General features: G+C 48.9%; 1 protein-coding gene across 1 annotated transcript in view; it reads right to left on the bottom strand.

Moving 5' to 3' along the window:
* Nucleotides 1-2: 2 nt before the first annotated feature.
* Nucleotides 3-22,565, bottom strand: part of LOC137538542 (fatty acyl-CoA hydrolase precursor, medium chain-like) — a 48,526-nt gene continuing 25,963 nt past the window's right edge. The window contains exons 9-13 of the mRNA XM_068260778.1: nucleotides 19,445-19,522; nucleotides 19,215-19,362; nucleotides 12,823-12,972; nucleotides 9,096-9,168; nucleotides 3-262 (exon numbers count right to left, since the gene is read on the bottom strand). Coding sequence (XP_068116879.1) covers nucleotides 76-262; nucleotides 9,096-9,168; nucleotides 12,823-12,972; nucleotides 19,215-19,362; nucleotides 19,445-19,522 — 636 coding nt within the window. The 3' untranslated portion in view covers nucleotides 3-75. The remainder of the gene's footprint in view (nucleotides 263-9,095; nucleotides 9,169-12,822; nucleotides 12,973-19,214; nucleotides 19,363-19,444; nucleotides 19,523-22,565) is intronic.

Genomic DNA, 22,565 nt, shown 5'->3' with positions numbered 1-22,565 from the left:
GCTTATTAGCCAGTGACTTTTATTTATTACATTTGTTGGAGGTGCGGATGTGAAAATGACCAGGACAGATTTCTGTCACTGCTCCTTCTTGCTTGTAGAGGCGTCTGATAGAATCCTTAGTTTCTCTGGAAGCGTTTGCGTCCAAAACTGGAACTTGTCACTACGGAGCTTTTTAGCTGCCTGCTGCTGTAGTCCGATCTCCAGGTAATCTTCATCCTGCTGGTATTGTGGCCAGGAGACCAGGCCGGGACCATTGGGGTCACTATGGGGGAGATGAGAAGAGACAGTGTTAGAGAGCAAAGGAAAGAGATAAATGGGGGACAGATAATCAGGTAAGGGGATCAAAACAATGGAGCTCGAGAGACGCATAAACACTAGGAGCAGACAAAGACAGGGAGACAGTGGGTCAGAAGGACAGAGACAGAAATGGCGAGAGATGGTCAGAGGGGGATAGCGTGAAATAAGGGAAGAGGAGAGAGCAGGTTAGAGGCAGGGCCAGTCCGCCCATGAGGCGGGGTGAAACTTTTGCCTCAGGCGGCACTTCTGGGGGGGGGGGCGGCATCCGCCCATCCATGGGTGTGGGGGGCCGCCCGAGCTGGAGGGGATAGCGGGCAAGAAGGGGGTATTAGGCCTAGCGGTAAAGAGGGGGGTTGGACCCCCCTCCCTTACCTGGGTCCCCCGTCCTCTGCTCCCCTCCAGCTTTAAAAAGTTAAGTGCCGCCGCTATTGTAAGAGGCACGGACGGGGATCACTCACCTCTTCCGCGTTCCAGCGTGCGCTCCACTGACGTCACTTCCTGCTACGCCGCCCACTGTATTGTAAGTGGACGGCGTTACAGGAAGTGACGTCAGTGGAGCGCACATTGGAACGCGGAAAAGGTGAGTGATCCCCGTCCGTGCCTCTTACAATAGCTGCAGCAACTTAACTTTTTAAAGCTGGAGGGGAGCGGAGGACGGGGGACCCAGGCGAGGGAGGGGGGGTCTGACCCTCCTCCCCGCCGCTAGGCCCAAAACCCCCTTCCTTGGGGGGGGGGGGGGAGGGGGGCGATTTCTTTAAAGTTTGCCTCAGGCGGCAAAGAGTCTAGGGCCGGGCCTGGTTAGAGGGCGACAGAATAAGATAAGGGAGGAAGAGAGAGAGAGAGGACCAGAGGGGGTAAGAGTGAGACAGAGGGAGGAGAAGAGGGAGTGCCAGAGGGGGATAGAGTAAGATAGAGGGAGGGCCAGAGGGGGTAAGATAGAGGGAGGAGGAGAGGGAGGGCCAGAGAGGGATAGAGTAAGATAGAGGGAGGAGGAGAGGGAGGGCCAGAGGGGGTAAGAGTGAGACAGAGGGTGGAGGAGAGGGAGGGCCAGAGGGGGATAGAGTAAGATAGAGGGAGGAGGAGAGGGAGGGCCAGAGAGGGACAGAGTAAGATAGAGGGAGGAGGAGAGGGAAGGCCAGAGGGGGATAGAGTAAGATAGAGGGAGGAGGAGAGTAATGGCCAGAGGGGGATAGAGTAAGATAGAGGGTGGAGGAGAGGGAGGGCCAGAGGGGAATAGAGTAAGATAGAGGGAGGAGGAGAGGGAGGGCCAGAGGGGGACAGAGTAAGATAGCGGGAGGAGGAGAGGGAAGGCCAGAGGGGGATAGAGTAAGATAGGTGGAGGGCCAGAGGGGGATAGAGGGGAGATGAGAGGGAGGGCCAGAGGGGGGAAGAGTGAGATAGAGGGAGGAGGAGAGTGAGGGCCAGATGGGGATAGAGGGAGAGTTAAAAAGAGGCTAGAAATAGAAGAAAGACAGCAAGTGTCAGAGAGGGAAGAGAGTGAGCTAGAGGGAGGAGAAAAGAGATGATGCTTAGAGTGAACAGGAACATATGGGTAGAGATGTAGTGAACGGTTCGCCGGCGAACGGTTCCAGGCGAACGTAGGGGGTTCTCGTTCGCCTGCACCAGGCGAACTTTTGCGGAAGTTCGATTCGCCCCATAATGCACTATGAGGGTCAACTTTGACCCTCTGCATCACAGTCAGCAGGCACATTATAGCCATTCAGGCTACACTAAGCCCTGGAGCCCCACCCCCCCTTATATAAGGCAGGCTCCGGCGGCCATTAGCCTCACTCGTGTGCCTGCTATTAGACAGACTAGGGAGAGCTGCTGCAGACTTGTTCTTCTAGGGACAGATTAGTTAGGTTCTTGGCTGCTTTGCTTGCTCCTGGCTGATAGTTATTGCTTTTATAGCACCCCTCAACAGCTCTTTTCAGAGCTCATCCTGTACTTTTTTTTTTCTGTGTGTCAAACTGACACTTTTGTTGCATGCACAGCCTTGCTAATTGATAGTGTGTGTGTGCCACTGCCAGCAGCCCAGCACATTCAGTGACTACCTGTGTGTGTGACAGGGAGCTGCACATTGTACTACCCAGTACTGCATATACCCAGTACCTGTTGTGTTTACTTAACCCACCTCATCACTGCATATACCTACCTTTGTGTTGAGTGAACCCAGCTCACTGCATCTAACTACCTGTTGTGTTGAGTGAGAACCCACCTCATTGCATCTTACTACCTGTTGTGTTGAGTGAACCCACCTCACTGCATGTAAGTACCTTTACTGTTCAGTGAACCCAGCTCACTGCATCTAACTACCTGTTGTGTTCAGTGAACCCAGCTCACTGCATCTAAGTACCTTTATTGTTCAGTGAACCCACCTCACTGCATCTAAGTACCTTTACTGTTCAGTGAACCCAGCTCACTGCATCTAAGTACCTTTACTGTTCAGTGAACCCAGCTCACTGCATCTAACTACCTGTTGTGTTGAGTGAACCCACCTCACTGCATCTAAGTACCTTTACTGTTCAGTGAACCCAGCTCACTGCATCTTACTATCTGTTTTATTCAGTGAGCCCAGCTCACTGCATCTAAGTACCTTTATTGTTCAGTGAACCCAGCTCACTGCATCTTACTACCTGTTGTGTTCAGTGAACCCAGCTCACTGCATCTAAGTACCTTTATTGTTCAGTGAACCCAGCTCACTGCATCTAACTACCTGTTGTGTTGAGTGAACCCAGCTCACTGCATCTAATTACCTTTACTGTTCAGTGAACCCAGCTCACTGCATCTTACTATCTGTTGTATTCAGTGAGCCCAGCTCACTGCATCTAAGTACCTTTATTGTTCAGTGAACCCAGCTCACTGCATCTAACTACCTGTTGTGTTCAGTGAACCCAGCTCACTGCATCTAAGTACCTTTACTGTTCAGTGAACCCAGCTCACTGCATCTTACTACCTGTTGTGTTCAGTGAACCCAGCTCACTGCATCTAAGTACCTTTACTGTTCAGTGAACCCAGCTCACTGCATCTTACTACCTGTTGTATTCAGTGAACCCAGCTCACTGCATCTAAGTACCTTTACTGTTCAGTGAACCCAGCTCACTGCATCTTACTACCTGTTGTATTCAGTGAACCCAGCTCACTGCATCTAAGTACCTTTATTGTTGGCAGTATTTGTATAGTATTTGTATAGCGCCTTTCTCCTGTCGGACTCAAAGCGCTTGTGAGGCAGCCACTAGAGCGCACTCAGTAGGCAGTAGCAGTGTTAAGGAGACATGCCCAAGGAACTCCTTACTGAAATAGGTGCTGGCTTACTGAACAGGCAGAGCCGAGATTTGAACCCAGGTCTCCTGTGTCAGAGGCAGAGCCCTTAACCATTACACTATCCAGCCACTGGATAGATGCAGTGAGCTGTTCAGTGAAACCAGCTCACTGCATCTTACCACCTGTTGTGTTCAGTGAACCTAGCTCACTGCATCTTACTACCTGTTGTGTTCAGTGAACCCAGCTCACTGCATCTAGGTACCTTTATTGTTCATTGAACCCACCTCGCTGCATCTAAGTACCTTTATTGTTCAGTGAACCCACCTCACTGCATCTAAGTACCTTTACTGTTCAGTGAACCCAGCTCACTGCATCTTACTACCTGTTGTATTCAGTGAACCCACCTCACTGCATCTAAGTACCTTTACTGTTCAGTGAACCCAGCTCACTGCATCTTACTACCTGTTGTATTCAGTGAACCCAGCTCACTGCATCTAAGTACCTTTATTGTTCAGTGAACCCAGCTCACTGCATCTTACCACCTGTTGTGTTCAGTGAACCTAGCTCACTGCATCTTACTACCTGTTGTGTTCAGTGAACCCAGCTCACTGCATCTAAGTACCTTTACTGTTCAGTGAACCCACCTCACTGCATCTAAGTACCTTTACTGTTCAGTGAACCCAGCTCACTGCATCTAAGTACCTTTACTGTTCAGTGAACCCAGCTCACTGCATCTTACTACCTGTTGTATTCAGTGAACTCACCTCACTGCATCTAAGTACCTTTACTGTTCAGTGAACCCAGCTCACTGAATCTTACTACCTGTTGTGTTCAGTGAACCCAGCTCACTGCATCTAAGTACCTTTATTGCTCAGTGAACCCACCTCACTGCATCTAAGTACCTTTATTGTTCAGTGAACCCACCTCACTGCATCTAAGTACCTTTACTGTTCAGTGAACCCAGCTCACTGCATCTAACTACCTGTTGTGTTGAGTGAACCCAGCTCACTGCTTTTACCTAGCATCCCCGCGAGATGGACAAAATGGACAAACCAGGTAGAGGAAGAGGTAGACCCAGAGGAAGGCCACCAGGCACCGGCAGGTCTGTGCGAGGTGGTGTTGCTGTGATTTCGTGCGGACCTGGCCCAAAATACAGTGCTCAGAAGAAGGCACGTGCCATCACTTCCCAAGATCAGGACGTGCTTGACTATTTAACACAGAACACCTCATCTCCCGCAGCCACCAGCGCTACAACAAGCACCACATCTGCTGCATTTGACACTTCGCAGGAGTTATTTGGTGGTGGTGGTGAAATCACTGATTCCCAGCCACTACTGCAACAACAAGAAGAAGGCGCAGGTACACCACCTCATACGTCTGAGTTATGTGGCGATAGTATGGATTTAACGTGTGAGGAGGGGGATGATGAACCACCTGAAGTTGGTGCAGTTGAGGAGGTGTCTGAGGAATGCGAAGCTGGCCAGGAGGATTATGATGATGATTATACGGATACCACATATGTTCCCGGTAGAGGAAATGACCAGGTGGACAGTTCAGAGGAGGAGTCAGAGAGGAGTAGGAGGAGACGACTCCATGATAGAAGCAGAGGGAGCTCGTCCTCAGAAACAGCTGGGGGCAGTGTCCGGCGCCATGTATCGCCAGCTATGGCCAGCCAGCACACATGCCCTTCAACGTCAGCTGCTGATGCCACCGTAGCGCCATCACCCCAGGGAGGCTCAGCTGTTTGGAAATTTTTTCACGTGTGTGTCTCAGATCGGAGCAAAGCCATCTGTTGTCTCTGCCAGCAAAAATTGAGCCGTGGAAAGGCCAACTCTCACGTAGGGACAAGTGCCTTATGAAGGCACCTGGAGAGAAGGCACAAACAGCTATGGCAAGAACACCTGAGGAAAAGCAGCACCCCTCAAAAGACAAGCCACCCTCCTTCTCCTCTTCCTCCTTCAGGTGCATCGTCTTCATCCACTTTCTCCCTTGCACCTTCACAGCCACCCTCCTCCACACCGCCTCTTCCCTTCAGCGGTTCCTTCTTCTCTGCCCACAGCAGTACCCAGCTGTCCGTGAAGAAAGTATTTGCGCGTAAGAAGCAAATGTCTGCCAGTCACCCTCTTGCCCGGCGTCTGACAGCTGGCGTGGCGGAACTATTAGCTCGCCAGCTATTACCATACAAGCTGGTGGAGTAGGAGGCTTTCCGTAAGTTTGTGGCCATTGGTACACCGCAGTGGAAGATACCAGGCCGCAATTATTTTTCACAAAAGGCCATACCCAAACTGTACCTTGCAGTTGAGAGGCAAGTGGTGTCATCTCTGGCACACAGCGTTGGGTCAAGGGTCCACCTGACCACGGATGCCTGGTCTGCCAAGCATGGGCAGGGCCACTACATTACATACACAGTCCATTGGGTCAACCTGGTGACTGATGGCAGCAAGCAGGGAGTACGTGGCTGCGCAGAGGACCTACTTGTCACACCTCCATGACTTGCAGGCAGGCCTCCAGCCACCTCCTCTCCACCTGCTACCACCGCTTCGCTGTCGTCATCCTCCTCCTTGGCTGGTGCCGCCATCTCCTCTCCAGCTACACAGCCCCAGCACCCCAGGGCCTATGCTGCATGCCAGGTACGACGGTGTCATGCAGTGTTAGACATGTCTTGCCTGAAAGCGGAGAGTCACAGTGGAGCAGCTCTCCTGGCTGCTCTTAACAAACAGGTGGAGCAATGGCTGACCCCACACAAGCTTGAGATCGGCAACGTGGTGTGTGACAACGGCAGCAATCTCATTGCTGCGTTGAATTTGGGAAAGCTGACACATGTACCCTGCATGGCACATGTGCTGAATCTGGTCATGCAAAGATTTGTGTCCAAGTACCCAGGCTTAGAGGACGTCCTGAAGCAGGCCAGGAAGTTGTGTGGGCATTTCAGGCGCTCTTATAAGGCCATAGCACGCTTTGCGGACATTCAGCGTAGAAACAACTTGCCGGTGAGACGCCTGATTTGCGATAGCCCGACTCGCTGGAATTCCACCCTGCTGATGTTCTCTCGCCTGCTAGACCAGGAGAAAGCCATCACCCAGTACCTGTATCATTACAGTACAAGGACACAATCTGGGAGGATGGGGATGTTGTGGCCCAACCAGGGCCGGTCCGCCCATGAGGCGGGGTGAAACTTTTGCCTCAGGCGGCACTTCTGGGGGGGGGGGGGGGGGCGGCATCCGCCCGTCCATGGGTGTGGGGGGCCGCCCGAGCTGGAGGGGATAGCGGGCAAGAAGGGGGTATTAGGCCTAGCGGTAAGGAGGGGGGTTGGACCCCCCTCCCTTACCTGGGTCCCCCGTCCTCTGCTCCCCTCCAGCTTTAAAAAGTTAAGTGCCGCCGCTATTGTAAGAGGCACGGACGGGGATCACTCACCTCTTCCGCGTTCCAGCGTGCGCTCCACTGACGTCACTTCCTGCTACGCCGCCCACTGTATTGTAAGTGGACGGCGTTACAGGAAGTGACGTCAGTGGAGCGCACATTGGAACGCGGAAAAGGTGAGTGATCCCCGTCCGTGCCTCTTACAATAGCTGCAGCAACTTAACTTTTTAAAGCTGGAGGGGAGCGGAGGACGGGGGACCCAGGCGAGGGAGGGGGGGTCTGACCCTCCTCCCCGCCGCTAGGCCCAAAACCCCCTTCCTTGGGGGGGAGGGGGGCGATTTCTTTAAAGTTTGCCTCAGGCGGCAAAGAGTCTAGGGCCGGGCCTGGGCCCAACAACTGGACACTGATGCGAAATGCATGCAGGGTCATGGAGCCCTTTGAGGAGGTTACCAAACTGGTGAGTCGTGATGAGGGCACCATCAGCGACTTGATCCCCTACGCCTACTTCCTGGAGCGTGCCGTGCGTAGAGTGGTGGATACAGCTGTGCAGGAGCGTGAATGAGAAGAGTTACGGCAGCAGGAGTCGTGGGAGCCATTTACACCCGAACCCGATGTTTCCACAACACCTGCGGCAGCACAGAGGGGGAGGAGGAGGAAGAAGAGGAGTCGTGTGGGGAAGGAGAGGAGTCAGACTCTGATGATGGTGATGATGAGGAAGGTGTTTCGTGGCTGGGGGGAGGAAGAGGAGTTGCATCCCGTCACTGAGGAAGAGCAAGAGGAGATGGAGAGTACGTCTGCATCCAGCTTTGTGCAGATGTCCTCTTTCATGTTGTCCAGCCTGTTGAGGGACCCCCGTATCAAAAAACTCAAGGCGAATGACCTGTACTGGGTGGCCACGCTACTAGACCATCGGTACAGGCACAAAGTGGCGGACCTGTTACCAACTCAACACAAGGCCAAAAGGATGCAGCAGTTGCAGAACAAGCTGTCGATGATGCTTTACAATGCGTTTAAGGGTGATGTGGCTGCACAACGCAATCAAGGTACCAATGGCAGTAACCCTCCTCCTCCCAAGTCCACGCAGGCAAGGACAGGACGCTCCAGCGATCTCAGGGTGATGTCGGACATGCGGACGTTCTTTAGTACAACTCCTCGCCATAGTCCTTCCGGATCCACCCTCCACCAACGCCTGGACCGGCAGGTAGCCGACTACCTGGCCTTGAGTGTGAATGTAGACACTGCGAAAAGCGACGATGAACCCTTGGACTACTGGTTGCGCAGGCTTGACCTGTCCCAATTTGCCATACAACTTCTCTCTTGCCCTGCCGCAAGCGTCCTGTCAGAAAGGACCTTCAGTGCAGCTGGAGGTATAGTTACTGAGAAGAGAAGTCGCCTAAGTCACGACAGTGTTCAGTACCTGACCTTTATCAAAATGAATGAGGAATGGATCACGGAGGGCTACTGCACGAACAAAGACTAAGTCAGTTCCCACACACAGCATCTCTGCCTGCAGGCTGCTTGCCTTCTCCGCCACCACCAACAGGGTCCAGGACTCTAGGCGGATTCCTGAATTTTTAAGGCCGCTGCTAGCAGCGGCCGCTACACTAATTTTTCTGGTGCGTGTACATGCCTGGCTAATTTTTCTGGCTGCACTGCGGGCGGCTGCAACAAAAAAACAAAAGGCATGTACATGTGCCCATCCCCCTTCGTGATCATTACCTTGCCGCGGTGAAGGCTTGCGTATCACAATGAAGCAATGACCGCCGGCTATTTGAGTGTCACACAAAAGATAATAAGGTCGTTGCTTCATTGTGGTCAGACCAAATTTGATCAGCTGGACAGTCACTGTTGTTCTATCATTGAGCTACCACAGCCCGGCTACCATATAGGCTTCAAAAAAACGCCACGGCCTACACTCTGGCCATGTTGCGCACCAGTCCAGCATGGCCGTCACTACGCAAACAACTGTTTGCGGTGCGTTACACAGTGAGTTTGGTGGGTCAGTGTGAAGCAGAATTCTAATTATACTCCCTGATTGATGTATACCCATGCAAGATGTTTGAAAGCACTTTAGGCTGAGTAACTGACACACCTGTCAGCTAATTGGTCAGTACCTACAGTAGTGGCCTTCATTGGCTAGTGAAATGTTCAGCTAGTTACTCGGATATACTCACCCACTTCGAGCAAAATTAGCCCAGTATTTCATGACCGTTTTGCTGAGTAATTTCTCTTCCTCTGTGTACAGACCTAAGGAGAAAACACAAAAATCCTGAGACACGGCAGGTGTTTATACCACAGGCGCCTACAGGGTGTCCTGGACCCTGGGCAGGCTTCTACAGTTTTTGAAAAATATTATTCACACTCTTCCATTAGTAGTAAGGGTTATGCGCAAATTTGGCAACATCTAAGCTTTGCAAAACTGTAGCAGAATACTTTGGAAATATGTACCCCAAAACACAAGAGACTTTTATCTCGGGGCATGTACATGAAACTGGGCTTACATTTATTGGTAAACTTTTCAAACAGTCATCCTGTACTTCAGCATTAAATGTGCACAAAATCAGCCTTTACAGTAACAGTATTAATGCACATTTACAGTATGCGCAAATGATACTTAAAGGGGCACTATGGCGAAAAATTGTAAAATTTAAAATATGTGCAAACAAACAAATAAGAAGTACGTTATTTACAAAGTAAAATGAGCCAGAAATTACTTTTCTCCTATGTTGCTGTCACTTACAGTAGATAGTAAAAATCTGACAGAAGTGACAGATTTTGGACTAGTCCATCTTTTCATAGGGGGTTCTCAGCAAGGCTTTTATTCTTTATAAAGATATTCCCTAAAAAGGATTTAAACAATGATCCTGGCCAGCTTCCCTGCTCGCTACATAGTTTTTTGGCAGTTGGACAGAGCAACTGCCATTCACTAAGTGCTTTTGAAAATAAATAAATCCCTGAGAATCCCCTAAGAAGAGATGGACTAGTCCAAAACCTTTTGCTTCTGTCAGATTTCTACTACCTACTGTAAGTGACAGCAACATAGGAGAAAAGTAATTTATGGCTCATTTTACTCTGGAAAAAAACGTAATTCTTATTTGTGTATGTTTGCACATATTTTAAATTTTTACATTTTTCGCCATAGTGCCCCTCTAACCACTTGCTTTTCCTTGGGACTAGTATCCTACGCCCCTAAAAACTTCAGTTTAGCTCCCAGGGGCATAGATACTCGTCTGTATATATTTGCAAGCGCTGCACATGTGCACGTCCCCAGCATCTTGCAGCATTGCACAAATTTATTGTAAACAATCTGTTTCTTCTTATTTCCTTTAAAATGCATGCAAAATATAATAATTCTTAGCAGAAAAGTACCCCCCCAAAGAAAGCCTAATTTGTGCCGAAACTTAGGTGTGATATGTAGTGATAAAGTTATTGCCGAATGAATGGAATGTGAAAATGTATCTGGTTTTTAAGGGGAAAAACCTTTAGTGGTTAAGGGGTTACGTTTCAGAGGTACCAAAATGAAATAAAATCTCAGGGAAAACACTCAAAACTAAGATAAATAATTAGCTTTAAAGGGGTTCTGTGGCATTCTAAAAAAACAAACAAGCTGACACTTACCTGGAGCTTCTATCGGCCCCCTGCAGCTGTCATGTCCCGCCACATCCTCCTCTGATGCTCCGTTCCCCGCCGCCGGTCCCGGTCTGATATTAATCTAAATAGACGAATAGCGTTCGCTCCCGCACGCGTCATTAGGAGCTTACTGCGCAGACGCAGTACAAATTTTTCTTGTACTGCGCCTGCCCAGTAAGCTCAGCCGCGCAGTGCAGTGTAATCACTCGCATGATTAGACCGGGACCGGCGGCAGGGAACGGAGCATCAGAGGAGGACGGTGCAGGACATGACAGCTGCAGGGGGCCGATAGAAGCCACAGGTAAGTGTCAGCTTTTTTGTTTTTTAGAATGCCAAAGAACTCCTTTAATATTCAAAAAAAACTATTCTGATAGGATGCAATGCATTTCCAGGGACAAAGGTCCTGCTTCATCAGGAAAATAAAGAGAGCAAAATCTCAAAAAGAGCGATTTGGCCCGAGAAACGCGTTCTTAGAATACTAAAGCTAATTATTTATCTCATTCTTGATCTACCTCCTCTTTTTAAACTGTTTTTTAACTATTTTATTCCATTTTGGTGTCTTAAGTGTTAAACTTAAAGAACACCTGTAACAAAAAATCTCCATGTAGGAGATACTTACCTCAGGAGGGGGAATCATCGGGGTCCCAGTGAGGCTTCCCCATCCTCTATAGCTTGAGGGAATCCAGCGCTGGCTGCCCAAAACGTCCTCGACAAAGGCTGACAAATACTGCGCAGGCACAGCAATATTTACCTACCGCGGTCCAACGCAGGCGAAGTGGTTCTTCGTTCAGTCTAAGGTGGAAATAGCCGAACACGATCGTATCCGTTCTTCTGTGGAGGTGCAAATGACTCGGGCCTGCGCAGTAGAGCGGATACGATCGGGCTCGGATATTTCCGCCGTAACCTGAATGAAAAGCTACTAGTCCGCCTGCGCTGGGTTGCAGTGGGTAAATATTTACCTCGCCGCTGTTCAAAGCGTTGCAGCGCTGGATTGCCGGGACGGAGGAGGACAGGGGTAGCCTCGTTAGCATTCAGAGGCTTCCCCCACCTGAGGTAAGTATCCCCCAGAGGGGTTTTCTTTTTTACAGGTTTTCTTTAAGTGTCAGTTTTTTACTACACCGAGTGGAGGATTTTTTAGCCCTGGATTAATTTCTATCCTGCAGAGAGCAACTGTTTACCAAAGTGGAGTCAGGTTTATTTTTTTCTACCCGACTACCATGTGGCCACTACCACTTTTGTATGTATAATTGTTCACATCTAGCTCCCTCTTGTGGTTACTTAAGATACTACGCTATATTGGCTCCCGGTATTTCCCACATCCCCCGCCCTTTTCTTCTTTTTGTGAATTATACGCAAATGTGGCAGAACATGGATACACATTTTTACGATAACAGTAGTAACACACAATTATATGCAAAAGTGTACAAAATCAGCCTTTTATTGATATTGAGCTGAGGTGGGGGAAGTCAGTTAGGGTTAGACATCGATAGAGGGAGAGTTGAAGTGAAAATAGGGTTAGGATTAACGATCATAAAATATCAGTAAATAAAGCAAGGTGAAACATTTGCATCAGGCGCAGAGATTACAGGGGCGGCATGTTTACACTAACAGCATGCAATCAGCTTAAGAGGAGGAGAGCAAGGTGAAGAGGTCAACATTAGGGAAAAGCAGCTTGTAGTGTTGTGTGAGGAGTCTAATAGTGAGTGGGGGGAGGCTGGTGTTTCATTTGACTTGCACAGCAGAAGGGAGGAGGTGGCACTGCTGTCCTGACTGAGGAGAAATGGAGTGGCTGAGCAGTTTGTTTGTCACAGACTCACAGCCAGCCAGTGTGCTACTGTGTTGAGCTGCAGCATGTCATGTGAGAACGTTACATGAAGAAGAGTAATTTGTTGGGTACTGTGCGACCATTCCAAATCGGAAGGGGCATCCTCATAAGTTTGCCTCAGGCAAAAAAAAGTCTAAAACCGGCCCTGCATGTATGTAAAAATGGTGCATGCCCACTTCAAAAGTGCTCATGGACAGCCGCAGGCACTTCCTGGGTAGGGAATCCACTGACGATCCAGTCAGATATTAAAAAGGATGGAAGCAGGAAGTTGGGGGAACCCTGAAGACAAGCAGCTGGACTGGAGGACTTTCAGGGGTCAGTGCTCTGGCCTGTTGTGCACTTCATGTAAAACTTTGATTTCACTTCAGGTGTACTCTAATAAAGAAGTTACCAAGCACGTTGACTTATAGTTGATATAACATGTGATGCCATCATTTAACTATTACCTGAAAACAGGACGCCGTCTCTCAGAAAAGGTCCTCCCGTCACAAAGAACAACTCATCGCCGTGGTCCGCCTTCACAAAGTCCGGCCTCTGCCCCTTGAAGAGCGATGGGCGGTGCTGGAATTCATAGAAGTATACTGGGAATCCAGAGTCTGTGCAAGAAAAGGTACATATGAGGGGTATCAGTCTAACATAAGGCGAGAACAAACAAGGGAACATAATGAGCCATGGTTTGCAGAGGTATTCTGGTGGGACCATCTCTGGAATTTGTGACCAGACATTAGGAGTTACTTGGCTTTAAAGGGAACCAAGCATAATTTTTAGCACCCAGGGCATCTCAATAGCGCATGAAAAATGCATGCCAACAATATGTCTCATTATTAAGACAAACTTCCAATTTACATTTTATTTTACATTCAAAGTTTAGCAATTAAGTTTTATTAGCCTACTCCAGCAGGCCTGCCCGTCCTTCCCTGGCCGCAGAGATTTCAGGAAGCTAATTGTTTTATTGTAGTCATTACTAAGAAATAAACAATACCTTTTCATCAATGAGGGGGGGGGGGGGGAGTAGGACAGTTTCTTCAAAGAGATTATCTAGAGAAGTGATGGCTAACCTTGGCACTCCAGCTGTGATGGAACTACAAGTCCCATGAGGCATTGCAATACTATGACAGCTCTAAGCATAACTTACAGAGGCATAATGGGATTTGTAGTTTTGTCACAGCTGAAGTGCCAAGGTTAGCCATCACAGATCTAGAGTGAATGTGTCAAGATAGCATCTCTGACTTCTGTAAATAAGGACTGCGAGAAGGGGAGGAGGGGGCATGGCAGCTTCTATGCCAGGAGAAATTCCAGTGAAAGAAAGTGTGCTTAGTTCCTTTTAACTTTAAATTCCACTCACCTACCTTCCGTCCCTGCACTCTAGAATCTAGCACAGGCCATCTCCATTGGGTCTTTTACCTATGATCCACCTGCTGAAACCTGGGATGTTTAATCAGAAGTTCCTCCCAGCCACCAGAGGTGCCACTGATTGCTTTGGCTGCTTAAAGTGAACCTGAAATGAGGAAGCTCACATCAGGTTAGAGACTTACTGTACCTATATACTGTGTAGACAACAGGCTTTGGATACCATAGAGCCTTCCCTGGTCCTCCATCCATCCCATCCCCTGTTGAAGTTATTCCACCTGGTAGGTCAAACATTTCTTTAGCACTCCTCTGGCAGCCTTCGAAAGTACTCCTAGTAGCGAGTACTTCTGAATAGGGATGCTCAAATCCGAATCTGGGAGAAACCCGGATAGTTGCTATCTGGTTTTCCCCAGTTACCTGGCGAGGTGGGCAGGGGGGGGGTCAAGCTTACCTGTCTGACGTCTTCTTCGTCCATCCCTCGGCGCCTCCCACATTGCGGTCCACGCGCGACACATGATTACAAACACTTCCTCCTTCAACCCAGAAGGAGAAAGTGTTTGTAGTCACACGACCGCCGCGTGGACCTCATTGTGGGAGGCGCTGAGGGACGGACAAAGAAGACGTCAGACAGGTAAGCCGGATTCGGATTTGAGCATCCCTACTTCTGAAGATAAGCGCATTATCCATACTGTGCAAGTTCGAGTCTGGCGAATGCAAAGTTCACATCTTCGGAAGCACTTGGGGATGCGAGTACTTCCAAAGGCTGTTCAAGGAGTATCGAAGACACAGTCGGTTGCAAAATTTTAACAGGGATGACTCTGGTACAATAGGATGGACTAAGGTATCCAGAGCCTTTCCTCTCTACATAGGTTAGTATCTAACCTCATACTTCCCAACAGTTTAAAATTTGAAATTGGGACACAGGCCACACCCCTAACCACACACCCTAGCCACGCCTACCATAAAGTTTTTTTTAAAAATGTTTTAATGAAAGTTGATAATCTTATTATTTTGAATAAAAATAACCCTCATATACCCTGCTCGTGGGTGGGGAGGAGGGTAAGGGTGCCCATGGGTGGGGAGGAGGGTGAGGATGGGTGCCACTGTAAAAAAATGATCGAGGCGCCAGCCGCGCCTAAGTGGGATGCGGGATGCCGGCAATACATTACTCCCTCCCACTCTTGAAATCTGCCCTCTGTGTGTCCCCCCGTTAGCAGAGTGCACAGGGCAGTGGAGCGGGCTGTCATCTTACCTCTGTCCATCGATGCGTACCGATATCTGGCTTCATTCAACTTCCTGCTTCCTGTGACGTCACAGGAAGCAGGAAGTTAAATGAAGCCAGATGTCGGTACACATCGATGGACGGAGGTAAGATGACAGCCCGCTCCGCTGCCCTGTGCACTCTGCTAACGGGGACACACACAAGGGGCAGATTTCAAGGGTGGGAGGGAGTAATGTATTGCCGGCATCGGCATCCCGCATCCCACTTAGGCGCGGCTGGCACCTCGATCATTTTTTTTACGCTCCATGCCCACTGCCGCCGGGGACTTGGGGGGCTCATACCGGGATAACAGGAAAGCCCCCAAAATCGGTACAGTCCCGACGAAAACGGGACAGTTGGGGGGTATGTCTAACCTGAACTGAGTTTCCTCATTTCAGGTTTGCTTTAACAAACTCAGTTCACTTAAAGAGAACCTGTAACAACAAAAAAAACCCTCTGGGGGATACTTACCTCAGGAGGAGGAAGCCTCAGGGTCCCAATGAGGCTTTCCTGTCCTCTGAAGCTTGGAGGAATCCAGTGCTGGCTCCCTGACACCTCCCCAGACAAGCTTAATAAGTGGTGATATACTGTATATACCTCTCTGCGATCATGCGCAGGCGCACTAGCGTCTCTTCGTTCGAATAAGACAGCAATAGCCAAACCCGATCAGATAAACTGCGCAGGCACAAAGGGCTCACGCCTGCACAGGAGAGCAGATACGATCATCGGTTTTGGCTATTTTCGCCTTGCCTGAACCTCTAGTGCACCTGCGCCGGATAGTGGTAGGTAAATATTTACCTCGCCGCACTTCGGGGGATGGAGGACGGGGGAAGGCTCGTTAGGATCCAGAGGCTTCCCCCTCCCGAGGTAAGTATCCCCAAGAGGGTTTTTTTTTTCAGTTACAGATTCTCTTTAACAAGAGGTTGGGAAAAATAGAGATTTCATAATTACCTCTGTCTCTATATCTGTACTTATTCTGCCTGCCTAGTCCTTAGAACCCTACCAGTCTTGATCCTACCTGCACAGTTCCTTACTGTGTCACATGTGTATGCCCTGATCCTCTGCGTCTGCCAAGTTTTACAGCAGAGGCTTGGCTCCTGCATCGCTGCGTCATGTTTCCTGCATGTGTGACGCTTATTGCTCCACCCCCTTTCACCAGCTCTGGTCAGGGCCGGCCCTAGACTTTTTGCCACCTGAGGCAAATTAATGAAAAAACGCCCCCCCCCCCCCCCAGTATAATAACCCCCCACCTCTCAATAGGTAGCCTGAAGGGGGTAGCGAGCAGGAAGGGGGTATTGTGCACAGTGGTAGGGAGGGGGTCGGACTCCCCCCCCCCCCTCACCTGAGTCCCCCGATCTGCGCTCCCTCTCCGGCTATTAATGCGTCCATTAATGATATCAGGCAGCAGGCGGGGAGGTAGGACTCACCTCTTCCGTGTGCCAGCGTGCGTTCCACTCTCGTCACTTCCTGCAATTCTCAGGTGAGGGAGGGTGCCGCCCCCCCCCAAATCTTCCGCCTGAGGAACCTGCCTCACTCCGCCTAATGGGCGGACCGGCCCTGGCTCTGGTCATGTGATAAACATGGGCTAACCCAAACCCTTGCACTGATTAAATATGAAGGCAATACTTGCTTGATACTGTGGCAGCAACCCAGTTGTGTAAGTAGTATTTGTCTCATTTGTTATCGCATTGCCTGAAGTTGAACACTACACTATTTGGTGCTCCTGGTGTTCTTTGTTTTCCCTCCTGGTCGCTGACACTCGCCACTCAAATTTCATCCACTGGATACCCTTGGTTTATTCCAGATATAATTGCTGACAAAAATTCACTGCTCTGTGTTTCTGTGCTTGTTTAACCAGATTAAAGTACCAGCAGCTGTGAATAGACTGCAGGAGCTATGTCCAGACCGCTCTCCTCATACAGTGAACTCTGAGGCTTAACCCCTTCAGTGCTCCTTGCATAGTGAAACCGTTTTTTAAACTTCATTTTTTTTTTTTTTTTTTTAGTATTTCCTTAAACTGTAATGAAGAAATTCTCTTGACCATTAAAGTGATCATGCTGTGACCATGATCCTCACAGTTTCCTGTGGGAGGGGTTTCACCACAATATCAGCCATACAGCGCCCCCTGATGATCCGTTTGTGAGAAGGAATAGATTTCTCATGTAAAAGCGGGTATCAGCAGGGGTGAGCCTGGGGTGCCTGGCACCTGGGTGCAAGATTTTCTCTGGCGCCTATGGGAGTGGTTAAATTAACCGCGCCCAACCACATAACCACACCCATGTCCTGCCTAATCACACCCACACCTTCCACCTCTTTACGCATGCATGTGATACCCCATTCCTACCCCTCTTCCATGGGCTTGCTCCTGGCTGGCTTTGGCTTCCTGCGAGTCTGCTAGTCTCTGGACTGACTCAGGCTGAGAGGCTCTGCGAGTGCGACGCAGTCACACATTGCGTATTTATGGCTGCCTGCGGCCACCCTACTCTCGCTCGCTGACGTCGGCTCCTCCCCCCTGCCAAGCCCAAGGTGGGCTGCCTGTATCTTTCCCGTTGCGCCACACAGCCTGCCAGTGTTGCCAACCTTTCACGTTATTTTTTACTGACAAATACCTAAAAATTTACTGACAAAAGATTATTTTTACTGACAAAAATTCCCCACTAAATGCACATAAGAGACCGCTTTTCACCAGTAAATGCACATAATGAGAGAACGCTTTTCACCAGTAAATGCACATAACGAGAGACCGCTTTTCACCAGTAAATGCACATAACGAGAGACCGCTTTTCACCAGCAAATGCACATAACGAGAGACCGCTTTTTTTACCAGCAAATGCACATAACAAGAGACCGCTTTTCACCAGCAAATGCACATAACAAGAGACCGCTTTTCACCAGCAAATGCACATAACAAGAGACCGCTTTTCACCAGCAAATGCACATAACAAGAGACTGCTTTTCACCAGCAAATGCACATAACAAGAGACTGCTTTTCACCAGCAAATGCACATAATGACAAACAGCCAGTGTCCCCAGGATAGGTAGCCAGGGGGTATATGTGCCCAGGATAGGTAGCCAGGGGGTATATGTGCCCAGGATAGGTAGCCAGGGGGTATATGTGCCCAGGATAGGTAGCCAGGGGGTATATGTGCCCAGGATAGGTAGCCAGGGGGTATATGTGCCCAGGATATGTAGCCAGGGGGTATATGTGCCCAGGATATGTAGCCAGGGGGTATATGTGCCCAGGATATGTAGCCAGGGGGTAATATGTGCCCAGGATATGTAGCCAGGGGGTAATATGTGCCCAGTATATATAGCCAGGGGGTATATGTGATCAGTATATGTAGCCAGGGGGTATATGTGCCCAGGATATGTAGCCAGGGGGTATATGTGATCAGTATATGTAGCCAGGGGGTATATGTGCCCAGGATATGTAGCCAGGGGGTATATGTGCCCAGGATATGTAGCCAGGGGGTATATGTGCCCAGGATATGTAGCCAGGGGGTATATGTGCCCAGGATATGTAGCCAGGGGGTATATGTGCCCAGGATATGTAGCCAGGGGGTAATATGTGCCCAGGATATGTAGCCAGGGGGTAATATGTGCCCAGGATATGTAGCCAGGGGGTAATATGTGCCCAGGATAGGTAGCCAGGGGGTAATATGTGCCCAGGATAGGTAGCCAGGGGGTAATATGTGCCCAGGATATGTAGCCAGGGGGTAATATCTGCCCAGGATATGTAGCCAGGGGATATAGGGTCCCCGTTTAGGTAGTGACAGGAGCGCACCCAACCCTCCCCTCCCGCCGCTGCTGCCGCCGCCGCCGCTCCCCCCTCACCTTGCAGCAGCTTCAGACCTCAATCAGCGGGCGACCCGACCAGTAAGAAGGCGCCAGGCGCACCCGCTCTGTATGCGGAAGTGATGTCACTTCCGCATATCAGTGCGGCGTGCTAGGTCCTAGCGCCTGCCCGCCTGATCGAGGTCTGACGCAGCGGCGCCGGCGGCTAGAGGGAGGGAGGGAGGGAGCAAGTGAGCGGCGGCCACAGGGGGAGATCGGCGGCCGGGCGGCGCCTCTCAGAGGCAGGCGCCTGGGTGCCTTGCACCCGCAGCACCCGCCCAGGCTCGGCCCTGGGTATCAGCTACTGATTGGGATGAAGTTCAATTCTTGGTCACGGTTTCTCTTTAAGAGGGAGGGTTTTTGGACAGCGATAATCGCAGGTGTGTCAGTTACCTCGGTGGTAATTGGCGACACGCAGAGCTGGCATGACGAATGAAAGGTCTCCGCATAGATCCAGGAAGATATCTCTGATTTTCAGGGGGTCCTCCACCCCATGGAAATACTCGTCCATAACCAGAGGGACGGCATCCGGCTGTACTTTCTATAAAGCACACAACATATAATAACACATGAAAACAAGGAATGTAACAGAAATAACTCATGAGAAGGGCAACAGATCTTACCAATACAAACATTTTCTCCAATGCCGCACGGGTGACTGTCTTGTCCATCCCATCTATTAGGCCGCTCACCTTCAGCGCCTGCCAATAATGAAAGTGGGACAAGAAAACTGAGTCAATGGCTAGGCCAAGGCAAGCAAGGAACACCCCTTTACTTACCTTGATCAGTCTCTAATATTTTAAACACCTTTTAATTGGAATAAAACTGCCAGATACCTCTACTCATCAAATACAGTGGGTTGCAAAAGTATTCGGCCCCCTTGAAGTTTTCCACATTTTGTCACATTACTGCCACAAACATGCATCAATTTTATTGGAATTCCACATGAAAGACCAACACAAAGTGGTGTAAACGTGAGAAGTGGAACGAAAATCATACATGATTCCAAACATTTTTTTACAAATAAATGCAAAGTGGGGTGTGCGTAATTATTCAGCCCCCTGAGTCAATACTTTGTAGAACTACCTTTTGCTGCAATTACAGCTGCCAGTCTTTTAGGGTATGTCTCTACCAGCTTTGCACATCTAGAGACTGAAATCCTTGCCCATTCTTCTTTGCAAAACAGCTCCAGCTCAGTCAGATTAGATGGACAGCGTTTGTGAACAGCAGTTATCAGATCTTGCCACAGCTTCTCGATTGGATTTAGATCTGGACTTTGACTGGGCCATTCTAACACATACTGTAGATATGTTTTGTTTTAAACCATTCCATTGTTGCCCTGGCTTTATGTTTAGGGTCATTGTCCTGCTGGAAGGTGAACCTCCGCCCCAGTCTCAAGTCTTTTGCAGACTCCAAGAGGTTTTCTTCCAAGTTTGCCCTGTATTTGGCTCCATCCATCTTCCCATCAACTCTGACCAGCTTCCCTGTCCCTGCTGAAGAGAAGCACCCCCCGAGCATAATGCTGCCACCACCATATTTGGCAGTGAGGATGGTGTGTGCAGAGTGATGTGCAGTGTTAGTTTTTCGCCACACATAGTGTTTGCATCTTGGCCAAACAGTTCCATTTTGGTCTCATCTAACCAGAGCACCTTCTTCCGCATGGTTGCTGTGTCCCCCACATGGCTTGTGGCAAACTGCAAACGGGACTTCTTATGCTTTCTGTTAACAATGTCTTTCTTCTTGGCACTCTTCCATAAAGGCCAACTTTGTACAGTGCATGACTAATAGTTGTCCTATGGGCAGATTCCCCCACCTGAGCTGTAGATCTCTGCAGCTCATCCAGAGTCACCATGGGCCTCTTGACTGCATTTCTGATCAGCGCTTTCCTTGTTTGGCCTGCGAGTTTAGGTGGATGGCCTTGTCTTGGTAGGTTTACAGTTGTGCCATACTCCTTCCATTTCTTAATGATCGCTTGAACAGTGCTCCTTGGGATGTTCAAGGCTTTGGAAATCTTTTTGTAGCCTAAGCCTGCTTTACATTTCTCAATAACTTTATCCCTGACCTGTCTGGTGTGTTCTTTAGACTTTACAATGTTGTTGCTCCCAATATTCTCTTAGACAACCTCTGAGGCCCTCACAGAGCAGCTGTATTTGTACTGACATTAGATTACACACAGATGCACTCTATTTAGTCATTAGCCCTCATCAGGCAATGTCTATAGGCAACTGACTGCACTCAGATCAAAGGGGGCCGAATAATTATGCACACCCCACTTTGCAGTTATTTATTTGTAAAAAATGTTTGGAATCCTGTATGATTTTTGTTTCACTTCTCACGTGTACACCACTTTGTATTGGTCTTTCATGTGGAATTCCAATAAAATTGATTCATGTTTCTGGCAGTAATATGACAAAATGTGGAAAACTTCAAGGGGGGCCGAATACTTTTGCAACCCACTGTATGTGGGTGTATGATTACACTTCTCATTTTTTACTTAATTAAAATGATACCATGTAGAAGAAGGTATTGAGTGTGCAGCTAGCAGGCAGGTCCTGCATCTGCCTCAAGCTGGGAACAGGGTGGGGATTTCCAGCTGCTGCACACTTTCACAACACTTATGGGCTGGTGTACACCAAGCGTTTTTGGTAGCGTTTTCAAAACCGCTGCTGCCTGTGAAAACGCTTGGCTAATGTATCTAAGGCCCAGTGCACACCAAAAACCTCTAGCAGATCCACAAAACGCTAGAGGTTTTTGGAGCAGATTTCAGAGCAATTCTAGGCAGGTGTAGAGAGGTTTTCTAAACATGCCTAGCGCTTTTTGGAGCGTTTTTGTGTAGCAGATTACATATATTGTTACAGTAAAGCTGTTACTGAACAGCTTCTGTAACACAAACGCCTGGAAAACTGCTCTGATCTAGCGTTTTTCAGAGCGGTTTGAGCTTTTCCTATACTTTACATTGAGGCAGAAACGCATCTGCAAACCACAAAAATGCTGCAGGAGCCACGTCTGCGGTTTGCTAAAAACCTCAAACTGCCGGTGGGCACCATCCCATTGAGATACATTAGCTAAGCGTTCGCACAGGCGGCAGCGGTTTTGAAAATGCTACCAAAAACGCTTGGTGTGCACCAGGCCTCACTGGGCTTAAAGTGGATCCAAGGTGAACTTTTACACATTGCATAATTGTGTTCCTTTCCTATTGTTTATAGGGCATTCCTCAAGCCAATACTTTTTTGTTTTTGTTTTAATACTCTAATTCCCTATCAACTAAAAACGCCACACCCACAGATTTTCAGAGAGCCTTGGCAGTAGCAAGGGCTCATGGGAGCTCAGTCTGGGCAGGAGGAGGAGGAGGAGGTGTTACTAGCCAGAGATTTCAGAGGCAGAGGGGAGGAGGGGGGATTAGGTTTTTTTTCACAAGCTGAGTGCTCAAGATGCAGATAAACCTGCCTCTGTGTAATGTTTACAAACAACATGGCTGCTGTCATTGTATCACAAGAATAAATAATCATATTCTATTAAAACTGTTTGCAGGCAGCTAGATTTGCTGTGTAAACCATCTAAACTTTAGATAAGATATATAGACAAGTTACTTGTTATAGTTAGTTTTTCATCTCGGATCCGCTTTTTAACTCTTCCTGTACTGGAAACAATATTAGACTCATATCTTTGCTGCTAATGTTCTATTTCTTAGCTGTACTACACATACAAATCATTATATCATATAAGTTTATTTTCACTTCAGAT

Source organism: Hyperolius riggenbachi, chromosome 11, assembly GCF_040937935.1.
Source record: "Hyperolius riggenbachi isolate aHypRig1 chromosome 11, aHypRig1.pri, whole genome shotgun sequence".
In the NCBI taxonomy this organism is placed as follows: domain Eukaryota; kingdom Metazoa; phylum Chordata; class Amphibia; order Anura; family Hyperoliidae; genus Hyperolius; species Hyperolius riggenbachi.
Note: the sequence above shows the minus strand (reverse complement) of the source record. Positions and strands in the feature narration are given on the sequence as shown.